We start from the raw sequence: 18,461 nt of genomic DNA, 5'->3' as shown, positions 1-18,461 counted from the left end.
ATTAATGTCCCCTTTAATATGTAAATTCTTCTGGACTACTAAAGAAAAGAAATGACAGACACAATACAATGGTTCATCCTGGTTGTTACCATGCTTTAACATAAATAATACACAAGGAAACACTGCCTTACAAAACTGAGGTTCCTTAAATTAAAATTTTCCATCAGAACCTCATGATGTTATAACCTTTTGTGATGAAATCCCAGTGATATGTTGAACATTCTTTAGCCCCAGAATAACAAAATGAATGGAAAATAAACCAGATGTAATGGAAATTTTTGTAATGAGGGCCCTGATGTAACAAATACCCTTTTGATCTACCAGTAAAACTGCATAACAAAGAGTGGGAAAAAACAACAATAAATCAACCCCCCCCCCCCCCCCCCACCCACCTTCCTCATTACAATGGATATATCTTTCTAAAAAATTGTGTTTTAAGTCTTTGAAGTATGAAAACTAGATCCTTGATGAAAATGTAATTATTGCATGTTAAAAAAAAAAGTATTGTGAATATGGACCAGAGCTGTACAAATGTCACAAATACACCAGGTTTATACTTCAAGAATTACTGCATGTTATCATTTTAAATCATCATAATCAAAATAACTTATCAAATAAATTATACCAATTTGTAATTCAAGAATTACTGCATGTTATCAACTGGCATATTGGTGAGCTGGTGGAACTGATATCATAAATAATAAAAGATCAACTAGTTTACCTTGTGCCAGACAGTATATTTCATCAATACCATGATTTAAAATGACTACCATATGCCAAGTGTGTTACACCAATCTTGCTATATACTTTTCAGTCCATGCATAGAACCAAATATGAACAAGAGAAGTTTCAGATAATCTTATATTGCACACTGTACACAAGAATATCCTGTTCCATCAGATTCATGCTTGAACAAACTTTATAATTTCACTTTAAGTTAAAGTATTAAAAAGTTGTTTGAATCAGCAATATCTCTTGCTGTGTTTCAAATAAATTAATCCACAGCCCAAGAAAATCCAATTTTCATTTGAAAAGAACATTATTACAGATATCATATTTATTTTCTGCTTTTTCTGCCAAATCTTCTTGAGTACTCTGAAAAGCTCCTTCAACCTCTTCCTGTCTTTGGGTTGCTTCTTGTTCATGAGGTAACCAACATGGCTACTAAGGAATTGTTGCTGATGTCTGTCAAAGCAGCCTCAAAACTTTAAACAACAACTCTGCACTTAACGAATGCCTTCTTTGGTGATTTGCAGCAGCATGTATCACAGGAACTAAAACATTGTCAAGATCCACCATAACATTAGCTGGGAGGTGCTGCTGATTGCTTCCCGCAAGATAACCAACCTGAGAGATTAAAGAAGTGACAAGAACAATTTTATTCATTGCACATAACCTAGCATGGCATCACAACTGCAAAACACAACATTGCCTATTTAACTGCCAAGATCTGATTGTTTATTCTCCCTTCTAGTTGATACAGATTTCCTTGTTAATTTTTATGAGAATTTGATGTTTGATCAAAATAACAACTTCTACCTGATAAGTTTCAGTATTCTCATTACCTATTCACTGAATAATGTATGGATATTGTAGGAAGAGGTTATATGATAATCACTTCCAGGAGTTAAAGTTAAAGAATTTGCAGTATGGGAAGTACTTAAACTTGATATATCACAATTTAGTACACATACATTAACATATTGATCATAGTTGTGCAAGACCCAGATTATAAAGTAAAACAAGGTCATACTTTAAGAATTAGACAATTATTCCACAAGTGCACATTGGATATGAGATGAAAGATAGCCAACAAGCCTGGGGTTGGCCATAATCATCTCATATCCAACAAGCATGTGTGTAGTAATTGTTTTATAAAAAACACCTCAAAATATGAACAAATCCTCCCAACTTAATTCTGTAAGAACAAGTGTAATGTTACAAAGTACAATCATATTTGTAGAGCATGGTGTCATGGCTCATAACCCATGATGGCTATGCCAATGAAAACTCTTGAATTGCATAATCCAATGAACTAGTTTTTAATAATGCATATTATCATCTGGCATATTGGTGAGCTGGTGGAACTGATATCATAAATAATAAGAGTTCCCACAGCTCACCTTACGCCAGACAATATTCTCCCTCAACACCATGATTTAATATTATTGTAACTAGTGACAAGTGTATTTCATCTTGCCATGAATTAATACATCCACAGTCCGTTGACAAGTCCATAATGCATTATTATCTTCAACAGGTACATAATTCATGAATCACGGCATGTTATCATCCAGCATATTGGTGAGATGGTGGGACTGATACCAATAATATAAGTTCAAACAGCTCACCATATGCCAAACAATATATTTCCTGGAAAATATGTCATCTTGCCATGCATTAGTAAGTCCACAGTCTGTTGACAAGTCTGTAATGTATTATAACCTCTAACAGGTACATAATTCATGAATCACAGCATGTTGTCATCCAGCATATTGGTGAGATGGTGGGACTGATACCAATAATATAAGTTCAAACAGCTCACCACATGCCAAACAATATATTTCCTGGAAAATATGATTTAAAGTAACTGCACCCTGTGTTTAAGATGAACAACTAAATACTCTCAACCTATCATGCAGAAAGCTACAATATAACTGCACACCTCACAAATAAAACATTAGTTACTAATATTAACAAATGAATTCCCTGTTGTAGTGCATCTGTTCAGCAATAGATAACAGATGACATCAAAATGTGGTAAAAACAAAAAAGTGGAGCACAAGGCATGAATGAGTGTGTCACTGATGTTCTTACCACATTTTGTCATCCTCTGTGATTTATTACAAAACAGTGCTACAGCATGATGAACTGATATCATAAATAATAAGAGCTCACACAGCTCACCTTATGCCAGACAATATTCTCCCTCAACACCATGATTTAAAATTATTGTAACAAGTGACAAGCGTATTTCATCTTGCCATGAATTAATAAGTCCACAGTCTGTTTACAAGTCCATAATGCATTATTATCTCTAACAGGTACATAATTCATGAATCACGGCATGTTATCATCCAGCATATTGGTGAGATGGTGGGACTGATACCAATAATATAAGTTCAAACAGCTCACCATATGCCAAACAATATATTTCCTGGAAAATATGTTATCTTGCCATGAATTAATAAGTCCACAGTCTGTTTACAAGTCCATAATGCATTATTATCTCTAACAGGTACATAATTCATGAATCACGGCATGATATCATCCAGCATATTGGTGAGATGGTGGGACTGATACCAATAATATAAGTTCAAACAGCTCACCACATGCCAAACAATATATTTCCTGGAAAATATGTCATCTTGCCATGAATTAATAAGTCCACAGTCTGTTTACAAGTCCATAATGCATTATTATCTCTAACAGGTACATAATTCATGAATCACGGCATGTTATCATCCAGCATATTGGTGAGATGGTGGGACTGATACCAATAATATAAGTTCAAACAGCTCACCACATGCCAAACAATATATTTCCTGGAAAATATGTCATCTTGCCATGCATTAATCAGTCCACAGTCTGTTGACAAGTCCATAATGTATTATAATCTCTAACAGGTACATAATTCATGAATCACAGCATGTTATCATCCAGCATATTGGTGAGATGGTGGGACTGATACCAATAATATAAGTTTAAACAGCTCACCACATGCCAAACAATATATTTCCTGGAAAACATGTCATCTTGCCATGAATTAATAAGTCCACAGTCTGTTTACAAGTCCATAATGCATTATTATCTCTAACAGGTCCATAATTCATGAATCACAGCATGATATCATCCAGCATATTGGTGAGATGGTGGGACTGATACCAATAATATAAGTTCAAACAGCTCACCATAAGCCAAACAATATATTTCCTGGAAAATACGTCATCTTGCCATGCATTAATAAGTCCACAGTCTGTTGACAAGTCCATAATGTATTATAATCTCTAACAGGTACATAATTCATGAATCACAGCATGGTATCATCCAGCATATTGGTGAGATGGTGGGACTGATACCAATAATATAAGTTCAAACAGCTCACCACATGCCAAACAATTTATTTCCTGGAAAATATGATTTCAAGTAACTGCACCCTGTGTTCTAAGATGAACAACTAAATACTTTCAACCTATCATGCAGAAAGCTACAATATAACTGCACACCTCACAAATAAAACATTAGTTACTAAAATTAACAAATGAATTCCCTGTTGTAGTGCATCTGTTCAGCAATAGATAACAGATGACATCAAAATGTGGTAAAAACAAAAAAGTGGAGCACAAGGCACAAATGAGTGTGTCACTGATGTTCTTACTACATTTTGTCATCCTCTGTGATTTATTACAAAACAGTGCTACAGCACGATGAACTGATATCATAAATAATAAGAGTTCCCACAGCTCACCTTACGCCAGACAATATTCTCCCTCAACACCATGATTTAAAATTATTGTAACTAGTGACAAGTGTATTTCATCTTGCCATGAATTAACAAGTCTACAGTCTGTTGACTGTCTATAACGCATTATAATCTCTAACAGTTACATAATTCATGAATCAAAGCATGTTATCATCCAGCATATTGGTGAGATGGTGGGACTGATACCAATAATATAAGTCCAAACAGCTCACCACATGCCAAACAATATATTTCCTGGAAAATATGATTTAAAGTAACTTCACCCTGTGTTTAAGATGAACAACTACATACTCTCAACCTATAATGCAGGAAGCTACAATATGACTGCACACATCACAAATAAAACATTAGTTACTAAAATTAACAAATGAATTCCCTGTTGTGGTGCATCTGATTAGTAATAGATCACAGATGACATCAAAATGTGGTAAAAACAAAAAAGTGGAGCACAAGGCACAACTGAGAGTGTCACTGACATTCTCACCACATTTTGTCATCCTCCATGATCTATTACCATACAGTCCTACAGCATGAGGGAGTCTATTTGTTTCGGATGATAGTAAAGCAAAATGTTGTTCATGGTGAAGTCATCTTTGCATCTGTCCTCCAACGGATCATAAAATAACTTTTCATATAAATTATACCAGTTTGTAATTCAAGAATTACTGCATGTTATCATCTGGCCTATTGGTGAGCTGGTGGAACTGATATCGTAAATAGTAAAAGTTCAAATAGCTCACCATATGCTAGACAATGTTTTTCCTCAACTATATGATTTAAAGTAACTGCACCCTTTGTCCAAGATGAACAACAACATACTCTCAACCTCTCAAGCATGAAGCCACAATATGAACTGACTGACTTACTGATTAACCCTTTCACTCCTTACTGTCTCCCACACAATTCTTATGATGTTAGTTCAGAGAATTTGGTACTGGATCAACTAATAATCCCATAATTGATTTTCTTCTCTATTCTCATCACCTGCCTGCTTGATATTGTATTGATATTGTAAGGAGAAATTCTGTCTTGGTCACTTGTGGGAGTGAAAGGGTTAATAGATTGATTGACTGACCGACTGCCTGATTGACTGACAGACAGACAGACAGATAGACAGACAGACAGACAGACTGACTTAACAACTGACCAACAAGAAAATAATGACTGTACAGAAAAAGATACCTGAACTAAAAATATGTCTTAACTACCAAAGCTTATCACAACTCATGCCAACTACCCCAATGGTGGCATATGTTATATGTGCCTTACATTATCAGGATCCAAATTTACTCTCAGTCCAACAAAGGTGAATCCATCTGAGCTCATTTTAGACAAGTGTGGCACGAGTGTCTGGCAAAAAGCCTTGGCCAGCTCTCCAGTGAGTTTATTAAGGTCCCGTGATGCACTCTGTTGTCCTTCACCTAAAAAGAACACCTCTGTCCATTGTATCCTAAATACATTCTTGCGTGTGAAGTCACATCCACTGTGAACCTTGACACTTGGAAAAGAACCTAGCTGTAAACCATCTATTGGACTGTTCAAACTGTGGAAATTTGAAAGAAATATCAATCAAGAAAAATCAATCAGTTGTAATATCTGCATTTTATTGTGGATTTAGAGCCTTTCTCAAAAGTTGTTAGTAGGACAATTTATTTCATTAGGGTGTGTAATTACAGTCAAAGACTTTAGTCTCCTTTATGGCCATAAGTTATGCCAATATCTTTACAAGTACATGAACTATTATGGCATCAAACAAATTGAACAAGTCCTGCTTCAGGACTTGTTAAATATTTGGTTGCCCCATATTCAACTCCTTATCTGCACTGTGTAAATAGCCAACTAGTCTGCTTACTGCCAGTTGGGATTTTAATGCACTTAATGTTTATTTGAAGTACTTGTTTTTCTCTCTTTCAAATTGCGAAGTGCTAGGAGGCTTGCAATAAGCACAACATAAATTGTAAATCGATTATTTATTATTTACACCGCACCTGGCTTGCTGTGAAGCACTTTGACGACTGGCCCATTCCACAATGACTTGTTCTTCACCAGCCCCACCTGGAACCCCTGTAGTAATTGAATAATCCTGCATTTCTTTCAAAGAATGTCGTAACTTTTCAATCATTTCTGGCGTCAATTGAACCATAATGCCATCTATGCAAAGGAAAAAACAAAAATTAAATCAGCAAGCATTCAAAATGGCAAGTACTACAAAATGGCTCTTACTGATATTACTATAAATACCCTAAGTTCTAATGAGTTGGAAAATGATACAAATCTGATATTTAACATAGCCTTTGCACTTCAAACATCAAATTCTCTGAACATTCTGCCATTTGTTTCTTCTAGTTTTAGCCTTGAGAAATTGCCTTCCGATCATACAATATCCACTTGAGGGTATTATTCTTTCTTCTCAACACCTTTCTGTTTAATCCTTTAACTCCAAGTGATCTGATTTTTAATTCTCGCCTGTAGCGGCTACACATTTCCTTGTAAATTAGTTATGAGAACTTGGTGCTAGATCAAGATAACAGCTTCTACCTGATAAGTTTGAATGTTCTCATCACCTGTTTGCTGAAGAATGTAGGGATGTTGTAGGGAGAAGTTTTACTTTAATCACTTCTGGGAGTTAAAGGGTCAAAAATTTACTGATATGGTGAGGAGAAATTCCATTTGGGTCTCCCCTAGAAGTAAAAGCATTGGCCAAACAAAGAGTAACTGGCAATGAAAATATGACAGACAGAAAACTACTCTTGCTGTGCTTTGACATCAAATTCCAAATTAAATGATACAGACACAAGATCTAGAGAGAGCCCCATAGAAAAGAAATTCAAACTTCTGGCTGCCATTTGTGTCTCAGAGGTAAATGGGCTCAAGCTCTCTCTAAATTAAGCCCTTTGACCCCTAAAGGTGACAGTATCTTATATTTCCTCACATTATCACCCCTGAATTTCACATAAAGGTCAAGAGTTAAATGAACTGCATACCAACTAAAGAACCTTGATTGTTATACAAATTCTCCTTGACAGCACCTCAGGAAATGTTGAGAAAACAGTGAGGAGAATACGCATCAGTAGAGTTCAGTGGAGAGGACAAGTTACAAACCTTCCACAATGTTGACTTTTGCCATGAATGGACTGCTTGGCTTTAGCGCCCCACTGAAGACAATAAAGCTTGCTCCAGTTACTAAAGAAAACCAAAATAATAGAAGTTACATTAAAAAAATACACCATATATACTTGAGCCAGTGACCCTGGTTGCATTTTCCACCTGCTTCAGTATGTACCTTTCCTGGCTTGATTCTGTATGTTGATGGCTTGAGTTTTATAGCCTTGTTCACTCTGCATACAGACCAGATGTGAGTCTGCTTCTAAGCTGAAGTTGGCTCCAAGAGCCATGACATGCTCATCAGTGGCATTGAGAATCTTTACCACCTGATGAGAGAATCAAAGACTTCTATTTCCTAAAAGATAACCAGGTATTGTCTGTTCATGATTTTGGTTAATGCTCCTACCAAAAAGGTAAAATGTTACTACTCTTGCTGCCTTAAATTCTGGACAAAAGTGCTTTTTCAGCAGTTGTGGACAATTATTCAGGTTCTTATGAGGAATTTTGCAGGCTGTTCACGTTTCCTCTTCCTGAATTACAAAGCATTTATTGCACACACACACACACACACAAAAAAAAAAACAGCCAGAAATATCCTCTGTTGAGAACTCAATGATCATGATACCCATAAGTGGCAAACTAACTGCACCTTTCACTTACTGATTTTGGTAAAGTTTTTTATTAATCAGCCTCTTTTCAATCACAAAATTACCTATCTTAATACATGAAGACTTCAATTGTCACTTAACCCTTAACTTCTAAAAGTGACTAGCATCTAATTTCTCCTTACAATATCACCTCTGACCCACACATTAAGGTCGTGAAAATAAAGGAATGATCACCAACTAAAGCAGCTCTTGATTGCTTGACAAATTCTCCTTGTCAGCTCCTTAGAAAATGTATACAGAACAGTATGGAGAATATGCATACTGATGATGTTTGGGTGTAGAGGGTTAACACTCAAAATTGTTACCTCATCATATCTGTCTTGTGGCAGTCTAACTAAAGTCTTCTTTTCTTCCATGTGTATGAGAAGCCCTGTCACTCTTGGTAATGTATACTGGAAATTCTTGAAGTCCTAAGAAAATTAATTATTATTACAGCATAAGGCAAGTTTGCACTCAGTAGCAAGGCTATATTCTGTATGAAAAACAGTCTACAATCTAGCAGTGGGAAAGTCATGATTTTGGGTTTCTGAAAGAGACGTTTAACTCTCACAGAGCTGTTCTCTGCTCTGGAATAATTATGACAGCTACTAGTAAATTGTCTGGGAGATCTAACATAATTCAAGGGGTGCAAAACTGCTGTTTCTTGTCCCATCCCACCTTGATTGTTCAAAGGCTAGATAGTTCTATTCAGTGGATAAACATTTACAAAATAAATTATATTAGGCTAACTGCTGGATAGTGTTACCCAGCCTTTGAACAACCAGGGCCTGCAGATGGATTAACAACACTCTTAGTCACTTCATGATACTGAAATTTAAGATAGCTCAAAAAGTGTTGGCAAGACAGCCATTGTGCAAGAACACTCACTGCCTAAGTACCCATCCTAAATTAAAATCTAACTGATTCTGATTTAGAGCAACCACTGTACAGTATAAAAACCAATGACCACATACTGCTAACAGATTCATGATTGTATGTCCAACTTCACCATATACTGTTGATCTGCTTCTTGAACTGAATAATGGACAGGGATAATCTAGAATCAACAAAAACAAGTCTCAAAAGCATCTAATTTTGCTGTCCACTATCACCCCAGAATCACAAATTCAGGTCACATAATAAAGGAAATGGTTGCCAACTAAAGAAACTCTGATGAAAGCATGATTTCATTATGACTAAACAAATTCCCACTTACATCTAAACTCTGCTCCAAGTCTTAGCTGCAGCCTTAAAGGAAACAGTTGGGCCCATGGTGATTCCAGGCGTTTTATTAACACTCCTATGACATAAGGAGTGGAAGGAACAGGGATGTTCTTCAAACACTGAAAAGATTTGATTGCATTTAAAAAAATATCAAACATTCATCACACTAACATGTGTATATATCGTTATTGTTAATAAAGAGAACCTTCCCACTCAAACTGTTAAAACAAAGTTTGGGTTTTTTGATAGAAAATAATTGAAAATGCACTTTGAAAAAAAAAAAAGCATGTAAGTTTGAGTTCAGAGGAATTTTTAGCTAACTGAGTTTGGGAAAGCAAAAAGATAATATTACCATAAGTAATCTTCCCTGGGATGTTTAATTGAGTTTTGTGTTCTCATGTGTAACCCAGAGAGAAGATATTGCAGCATCAAATGCCATTCAGAGCTTCATTCTTCACATCTCTTCAATTTTTTTTCTTTATTCGAAATACACTTACTAGAAAAAAAAAGTCTCAGAACCAAGGCTTTCAATTTCAAAGCATACCTGAAATGATGGTTTTACATATAAAAAGCCTGCATTGTCACTACTGCCAAGAAATGGTTGACCAAAAATTGTGTAGCCAAGTTCAGACACAGTGTGACCTAACAGCAATTGAAAGAAATCTTAGTTCCAAGAAATACTGCCAACAATTATTGCTATTCTCATTAATGAAGAGGAATCAAGATCCTACCTTGTTTTGCATATGCAAAGGCTGTATTGAAGTGTGAAAGGACATCCTTTGGAAGCATTGTCTCTTTACGATGACACTCCAACAGGACCACCTGAAAACATTGAATACAATAATCTAACTAACAATGACAATAATTTTTGACTAACAGTAATTTTTTTATATCTCTCTGCAATCAGTAACTAAACTCAAAATTTTTTGACCCTTTTTAACCATGAACAGATAAGATACAGTACTTCAACACTTAAGACACAATTATAACTTAAGTAACAGCTTTACCATTTCTTCTTGGTTAGCTGCCCCCATTCCTTCAGTAACAAAACACCAACATTTGCGCTTCACACAACAGCTCACTAGAAGAAATGAAGAAAAGTGAACAAGGATCCTTAGTCCTTAGTCCTTAGTGCTCTTGAAATTCAAGGCCCTTTGATTAATGCTATCCCACAGATTAATCTTTACAAGCTGAATAACAGATTGCTTTCAAGCATTGTAAATAAGTCTGTATTTGCACCTAGTGCCACACCCAGCCACAGCTTATCCAAGTTTCCTCAGCATGAAGTGACTAGGATTATTACTACTACCCCCTGAATGGGATGTTAGTCCAGCATCCCCTCCCCTCCCCCCCCCCCCCCAGCAATTCATCAAGCTTTCCTGACAGTTAGCCAGCACCCATTTATACTCCTTGTTGGAGAGAAGCACTGTGAGAGCAAAGTGTCTTTCCCAATAACACCACACATTGACCCCGCCAGGTCTCCAAACCAGACCTCTCAACCTAGAGTTCAGTACACTGAAACTGCTTCTCCAACAGTAAATGGCTACTTTTCAAAACCTACTGGAACTTTGTGGACATAGTTTGCTTTGTTATGACAAATAGTTACATTGAATGACTTGAATGCACAATAACTGATATCTAACAGTATCTTCTAACGCTTCACCTGGTTCATTTATTGTAACAATTCACACTTACATTTCACTAAAGTGACTTTGACAACCAAGTTCTTATTCAGCAGGAATACAACAGTTTCATGAAGACCTGTTAGCAAAAGAGCATTGTCAGCATGGGAGAAAATAATTATGAGGACTTCCCTACAAAAAAAAAAAAAATCTCTGGACATTTATTATTTGATGATTTATTGACCTTCTAGAGATTATTTATAAGCGACTTGACCTGTCATTAAATTTAAGGCTGACCTAGTGCTTTTAATACCACAACACTGCTATGATTATTAGCTTATAGTGGCTAATACAAGAACACAAGTTTCCAGGGAGAATATTAGGGGTGGTACAGCATGCTTTCTTCCTCAATTTTGCCACAACAAGTGAATGTTCCTGCTATGTTTAACAATCATATTGTTCTACAAAAGCTCTTATGGTGGCTTAAACAAGGAAAGAAGTTTCCAAGGAGATTATTTTGGGAGGTATGCTTTCTTACCCATTTGCTTCAAAATCAATGAATGTTCTGTCTACAACACATGTTTAATAAACATACTGTTCTCCCAAAAGCCTTAATCTTTTAGCTGACTAATTTTCAAGTCTTGTTTGATCTGTTAGGAATGTCACTTACATTAAACTAAGACAAAAATTAATTGCTTTGAAAGAAGCAACATTTAAGTCAATTTAAGACATTGAGTCATTTCTTGACTCAATGTCAACTAAAAAGTTTGTACCTTTCAGTTGATACATGATTTCTGCAGGATCAGGTCTTTCTTGAATTGATATCTCTGAAACAGATAAGATATACTATAGTTACTAAGCAGCAATGATCATTATTTCATCTCTCAAAGTAGAGACTTCCTGAGCAGCTTGCCATGTTTCAGCTTGTACATACTGAGAATCTTCTTTGGGAAATAAGGTTGAGTAGTCATACATCAAGATAATTTGTAAGCAACCAATATCTAATTTCTCCTTCATCATCAGTATCACCATTGAATAAGACATTCTGATCATGAGAATGAAGGAAATGATCAACAACTGAAGAAGCTCTGGATTGTTAAACAAATACTTAAAATCAGTACCATACAAAATGCATAAAAACAGTAAGGAGAATATGAGTTCTGATGTTAGGTAGTGAAGGGTTAACGACCAACCTTCCCATCCAATCAAATCACACTAGGAAGAATTACACACACCTTCATTTGTAACCCTCAAAACTGGTGGCAGTGTAGTTATATCTTGTGGCAACAATGACCGCACATTATCAACATCCAATCGAAACAAGCAATCACTGTCGTCAGACAGAGCAGGGGATGCTGGTGTGGATAATGGAGTGTTAGGTGCATCTGTGGGTGGTAGCACTGGGATTTGTAGAGGAGGAAGAACTGGGGGAGAGGAAGATGGTCTTGTGGCCATATCCACTCCTAAAGATGAGTGCCAGTCATTAGACAACAGAATTCTGGTATTACTTTAAAACGTCAACCACAATTACATGCTCTATGAGTGACTACAGAAAAATTGGAGATCATGTTGACAGAAGCAATTTAACCCTTAAACTCCCAGAATTGATGAACATCTAACTTCTCCCTAAAATACCCATACATTATCCAGCAAACAGGTGATGAGAATATTTAAACTTTTCAGGTAGAAGTTGTAATCTTGATTTAACACCTAGTTCTGATAACTAATTTAAATGGAAATGTGTAGCAGCAAGAGGGGAGAATTGAATCAGATCTTGGGAGTTGAAGGGTTAAATACAGTACGATCTTCACCTGGGCTGGGTAACTCTGTGGAATCAAGTTCATCCCCTATGGCCTCTGCACCTTCAGAGACCTCTTGCTGGTCAGCTGGTAAGTCTTCATGTTCTTCTAAAACATCTTCTGTGAGCAAATCATCTGGCACACTGTCAAAATGATTTCTGAGATTGTCATCCTCTTGGCTTTCCATCACTTCTGATAATGCCTGAGCTGAAATTACAGTCATCATCAATACTTTGCCTCAAAAATGATGCTTTGACCAAAGAAATGCTATGAAACATCTGCTTGATACACTAAAAAGATTATCCTCAAGCTATGCACTCCTTAACTAAAACTCCTGTGAGTTAGAGAGTACTTCTTTACTTTAATCATACAAGCAGCGAAAAAAAAACACCATATCCAAAACAAACACAAACAAGAACCACAAATCATGAGTCCATATTCTTTTAGATATGACAATAAACATTGGATGCTCTATGTAGAACTGATAACAATAAGATACCTCTTAAGAGGGCATTGCAGCAGACTTGGCAAACTCGACCCTCCTTATTGTCCAGGTATGGTAAAACAAACTTCATATTACAGCAAGATGAACACAGAGCCTGTAATTGACATAACTCACTTAATTAAGACAATCAACTAAAAGTAACGGTCCATAAGTAGTAAAACATTCTTTTCTTACCTCAAATAGCCAATATCAAGATAAAAAAAGTTTTATATCTTTCTGTTGTATATTACCAAAGAAGTAATTTTTTGACACTGGTTAACTCTTTATCTCTTAAGATCTTAATGTTAATTCCCCCTCTAGCTGCTAATATTTCCTGGTAAATACGTTACAAGAATTTGGTATTAGATCAAGACAATGACTTCTATCTGATAAGTTTGAATATTCTCATTACCTGTTTGCTAAATAATGTATGAATACTATAGGGAGAAGTTTAAAGCCAATCACTCATGGAACTTCAAGGGTTAGTAACACTTTGAGTACCTTGAATGATCAACTATTACATGTATGTGCCAATATATACAAATAGATTTCCTCTAAATTCCTATCCAGCACAAAAATAAGAGTGTATTGTGAGCCACAGTACCTTTCCACAAGCTCTGCAGTGATGTCTCCTCTTCAAAACACTAAATTTCAACCCACAGTTCATACAGTGAGTAGCCACAGAGTCAGGCACCCATAGGGGTGGCACTCTACCAAGACAAGCTTCTCCTGAGGTGATGCGGCGAGCCTCTACTGCTCCGTGAGACTGTAATGACATGGTTAATACAGGAGACTGTGAACCTTCTTCATGTTCAACTTGACCAGGCTGATTACCTGTGTCAAAACTCTCCTGTTCTGAATTACAATTATATGAATTTGTCATTGAAGGCTCAGTTTGAAAAGAGGTGCCAGAATCTGCATTCTCATTCTGTGTATAAAAATCCTGTGTTCCTACATTATGACTTTGATCAGACTCTGAAGGGTAAGTTTCAAAATTTGCATCAACTACTGGCACAATGGACAATCCAGGTTCAAGAAGATTTTCACTTTGCACTTGGTCATATGATGTTAAATTTACATCATCGACAGACATACCACCATCTTGGGGATGCAAAACAGTGCTGTTCATAAATTGTTCATGAGTTTCTTGTTGTTCTGAAACAACAAATTCATTAACAACACACTGGCTAGCCTCATCATTTCCAGGCTGTTCTGAGTTGTCTCTGGATGTATCTTCAATCCAGCCCATAAATTCTACATCTTGTGCATGTTCAGCAACACCATTTGCTGCCACTGCAGAGTCTAAAGCTGACTCATCATTGTTACTTATTTGTTCGTCTTTATGATCAAAATTATTACTCCTTGCTTCCTGGCCATCAGATACTCCTTCATTGCTTGCTAGAGTTGTCATTAAGCTCTCTTCATTATCAAGTGAGCTGGCATTGTAGTGTGTGTCCTCCACACCATTCAAGTCAAACTGCCCAGCAGAGTGGACACTCTCAGAAGTGTTCTGTGCATTTTCGTGCCAAGTATTATCAATAGGTGTGTAAACCACACTTTCCTCCAGTTCTTCTAGTTCATCTCTTAAAGTCTTTCCAACCACATTTTGATCAGTTATAGCTTCAGCTGCTTTAATCAGTCCATTAATACTACAACTATCATCATTGTCATCATCAATGTCATTCTTGCTGTCATCAGGATATTTTTCAGATTCCTGATCAGACAATACCTCTTCCTGGATTGAAGGGAATGGTGACTGGAAACTTTGTGTAGCTATTCGCTTTCTGTCAACAGTTGGCACTTTGACTACACTGGTTTGATCTGGTTTTGGTTCTAAATATCATAATTGAAAGCATCGTAAACATTAGCCCTTTTACTCCCATGGGTGACCAAGACAGAAATTATCCCTACAATATCAAAACAACATCAAGCAGACAAGAGATGAGAATCAAGAAAAATATCAATTTGGGATAGGTGATCCAATACCAATTTCTCTGATGTAAAATGATGAGAGTTGTACAGCAGACTGTAAGGAGAATTACTAATGAGGTCTTGGAAGTGAAGGGGTTAATCAGTAACAAATAATGTTTAATAATCTCAATAATTCAAGCCTTTTTTCACCAGACATTTAAAAACAAAAATAGCAATAAAGAAAAAAAAGAACCTTTCTGCAAAATATCACCATTAACAAAACCAAATAATAATGTTACTTATTCTTAAGCAGTTTCATACTTGAATGATATAATTTACTTTTAACCTTTCAGTATGTTTCACAACATCTCCAATGATAATATTAAAAAACTACTTCAGCTTTTTAAAATAACTCATTCATTGTATGATTAGGGATGATAAGTGTATATGTGTGAACATCAAGTAATTTTGGGCTGAGGTACATGTAGCTTTTTGAATATAAATTAAAAAAATATTGGCCTGCTTTTGACCTTCCATGCTGTAATTCCATCCAAAAATAGAGAAAAACAAATTAACACAAAAGAACATTGGTTCACAGATTATTTCAAGAGGAATGTTTTTGTTCTTTAAGTACCCTTCACATTTTACAAAACAAAGACACAACTCTAACCTTGCTCCTTTTCCTCAAATTCATCTAAAAGTTTGTCTAAGTCCACAGGAACGAAGGCACTGGCCATTCTGAAAACACATTTCACAGACACTTTAGCTATAGACTAAATCAAGACACACACAAACCCCATCCCACTTAAGTTTTCTCCAAAAGAGTCCTTGAATTCAAGTACCCTTTGTGTACAGGTTTGATGTTGGGAAAAGACCAGACTCGCATGGAGAAACAAGGGCTTTTTATGAAGTAAATGTAAAACAAGGTGAAAAAATTTTGGCCTCTGAATTTGGCGTCTTATTTCCCCTAACAGTAACAGTATCACCCCTGAATCAAACATTAATGTGATAAGAATATTACAAATGATTGCCAGTGCCATAAGGGAAGTACTAAAAGAATTATAGACTGTCGTTCAGCAATCATTCTTTTCACACAGCTGCTCCTAAATTGTGGAACAATCTTCTGTGCTCTATCTGAAACACTGAATCTTTAAACTGGTCTAAGAAAGTTATGGAGACGTTTTTAGTTGCAAAAGCTCTCTACTTATTTGAATGTAATTTTTGTGTTTCTACATGTACATCCTCCCACTCAAAATTTTTATTTTTAGCTTTAAGGTCTGAACATAGTTGAATTTTTAACATTGTTAATATATTGATAATTGTGTAATACAAGTCAATAAATTATCACTAATTATTACTATAATTATTATTATAGACATCATGCATGGTTATGTAAGGGTGTAAAGGGTTTTGTCTTGAAGGCCAAGATGCTCTCACTGGCTTGTGCTTTTCTTGTGCAGTTCCCTAGGAACTGTAACATGAAGAGACTAAGAGTACATCTACTTCCCCTGGAAGACATGCTAGTCTTAAACAGGTACCCCCCACCCTAGAAGTTTCCCTAAGTTCAGGATTGCCAATTATTCCCTTGGGAACCCCTCCTGGATGGAATAACACACTGTGAAAGCTAAGCATTTTTAAAACAATGAACTTAACCCTTTGCACCCCAACATCAGAAGAGGTATTCTCCCTACTGTTCTCTTTATATTCCCCTCAGATGTTGACAAGGGGAATTCGTGTTACAATCAACAGCTTCTTTAGCTGCTGATAATTTTCTTTTTTCTTATGACCTTACTGTATGATTCAGGGGTGATATTGTATGGAAAAATTAGATGCTTGTCACTCTTGAGTGTTAAAAGGTTAACCAGAAGCACCAAACCCTCACAAAACTGTATCAATCTATCAAAAAATATCAAAACTAATAAGACTAAACTTGAAAATAATATGAAGAAAAAGCTTTAAAAAATAAATAAATAAAATAACACAATGTACTGCAAAAAAAAGCAAAAGCAAAATACTCAAATTCCTCTAATAATTCTGACACAATAAAGTGTTTTCTTCCAGGAATTCCAATAAATTAGAGGTGTTTAAATTGGATTTCACTGCTCTTGAAACATATTTCAAAGGTATTGACACATTTTTAATTCCTGAAAGATCATTTTAACCTGAAGAAATGTGAAAGTTTAAAATGAAATGTGATAAGATCTCTTGTGTCGTCATAATCAAAACATGGTTCACACCATCACTTCTCAACATCACTGTTTCCCAGTCGACAAGGTAAAATTTGCATAAGTAAGTTGATATTCTACGACGGGTTTGTCTAGAAATAGTTGTAATGCTTAAAAAATGCAAACTTATTTCCATCAAGAAAGCAAACATTAGCAATTGCAAATGAACCTTAATTAAATAACTGCTGCACTGTTTGATTGAATTTCAAATAAACTAGTAATTCCAAATGCGCAGTTGTTGGCAACGAAATTTAAAAATTGCAAAGTATGTTCTCATTACATGCATAAAATAAGAGCGTATTTATTCTTTGACTTGGCTAAAGGTATTCGATTACAAGCCGCAAAAAAAATCCTCTCTTTAAAGCAACTACAGCTCCTTAACTTAAGCTAATCACTACGGCGAAGTCAACATGCAACCTTTCTGAACGATTGAACGAATGCTTGACACGATCACCTCACCTGCAAGGTCCAAAGTTCCGCCTCCGTCTATCATTTCACATGGCTTTTACATGAAGCTGGCGATGACAGACCACGAAACATTAATTTAAAACGTTTTCTTGCAGCAACAAACACCATTCAGTCTTGAGGATCTCGGTTTTGGTTCATAATTTTCATTATGCAACGTAGATAGCTTTAATTCCTTACTCCTTCCTCGTGAGTCTCCCATGAGCTCACGTAAGCGATCAGCGGTTAGCTTTAGAGGATATGTTGTGTAAGACTCCATGGGGGTATAACAGTTAGCATCAAACCGTTTGGTACTCTGAAGAATCTTTGATCAAGGGAACCAACCCTCAACAACAACCATTTTTAAAACCTAACGACGTTTTTCTCAGCCAAGGCGTATGAGAATTCCTTCTTCACTTACCCTGATTTCTGAAAATATATTCCCACTAAAAAATGTTGCCGCAATTTCTTCTCTAATCTGTTTTTTTACATTTGTTTTATTACCTTGGTTTTGGTA

At 35.9% G+C, this 18,461-nt stretch overlaps 1 protein-coding gene across 2 annotated transcripts; it reads right to left on the bottom strand.

Annotated features, from left to right (window-relative positions):
- Positions 1–382: 382 nt before the first annotated feature.
- LOC131783141 (zinc finger FYVE domain-containing protein 9) lies at positions 383–18,359 on the bottom strand. Of its 2 annotated transcripts, XR_010715873.1 has the most exons (20): positions 17,960–18,359; positions 15,946–16,013; positions 13,969–15,197; positions 13,380–13,479; positions 12,893–13,087; positions 12,317–12,544; positions 11,855–11,908; positions 11,155–11,220; positions 10,467–10,540; positions 10,191–10,281; positions 10,004–10,101; positions 9,452–9,578; positions 9,210–9,292; positions 8,562–8,666; positions 7,767–7,914; positions 7,586–7,666; positions 6,472–6,634; positions 5,753–6,026; positions 722–1,347; positions 383–685 (listed from the first exon to the last, which is right to left on the bottom strand). XR_010715873.1 is itself a non-coding variant. In XM_059099883.2 (19 exons), the coding sequence occupies exons 2-19, from the start codon at positions 16,010–16,012 to the stop codon at positions 1,189–1,191; spliced, it is 3,342 nt and encodes a 1,113-aa protein (XP_058955866.2). In that variant the 5' UTR covers position 16,013; positions 17,960–18,359; the 3' UTR covers positions 383–1,188. The 2 variants fall into 2 exon arrangements, 1 of the variants encoding a protein (XP_058955866.2); XM_059099883.2 differs by having other exon boundaries at positions 383–1,347.
- Between the last annotated feature and the right edge of the window lie 102 nt (positions 18,360–18,461).

Source organism: Pocillopora verrucosa, chromosome 12 (genome assembly GCF_036669915.1).
Source record: "Pocillopora verrucosa isolate sample1 chromosome 12, ASM3666991v2, whole genome shotgun sequence".
Taxonomy (NCBI): Eukaryota; Metazoa; Cnidaria; class Anthozoa; order Scleractinia; family Pocilloporidae; genus Pocillopora; species Pocillopora verrucosa.
The sequence above is the reverse complement of the archived record's forward strand: the minus strand, read 5'-3'. Positions and strand labels throughout refer to the sequence as shown.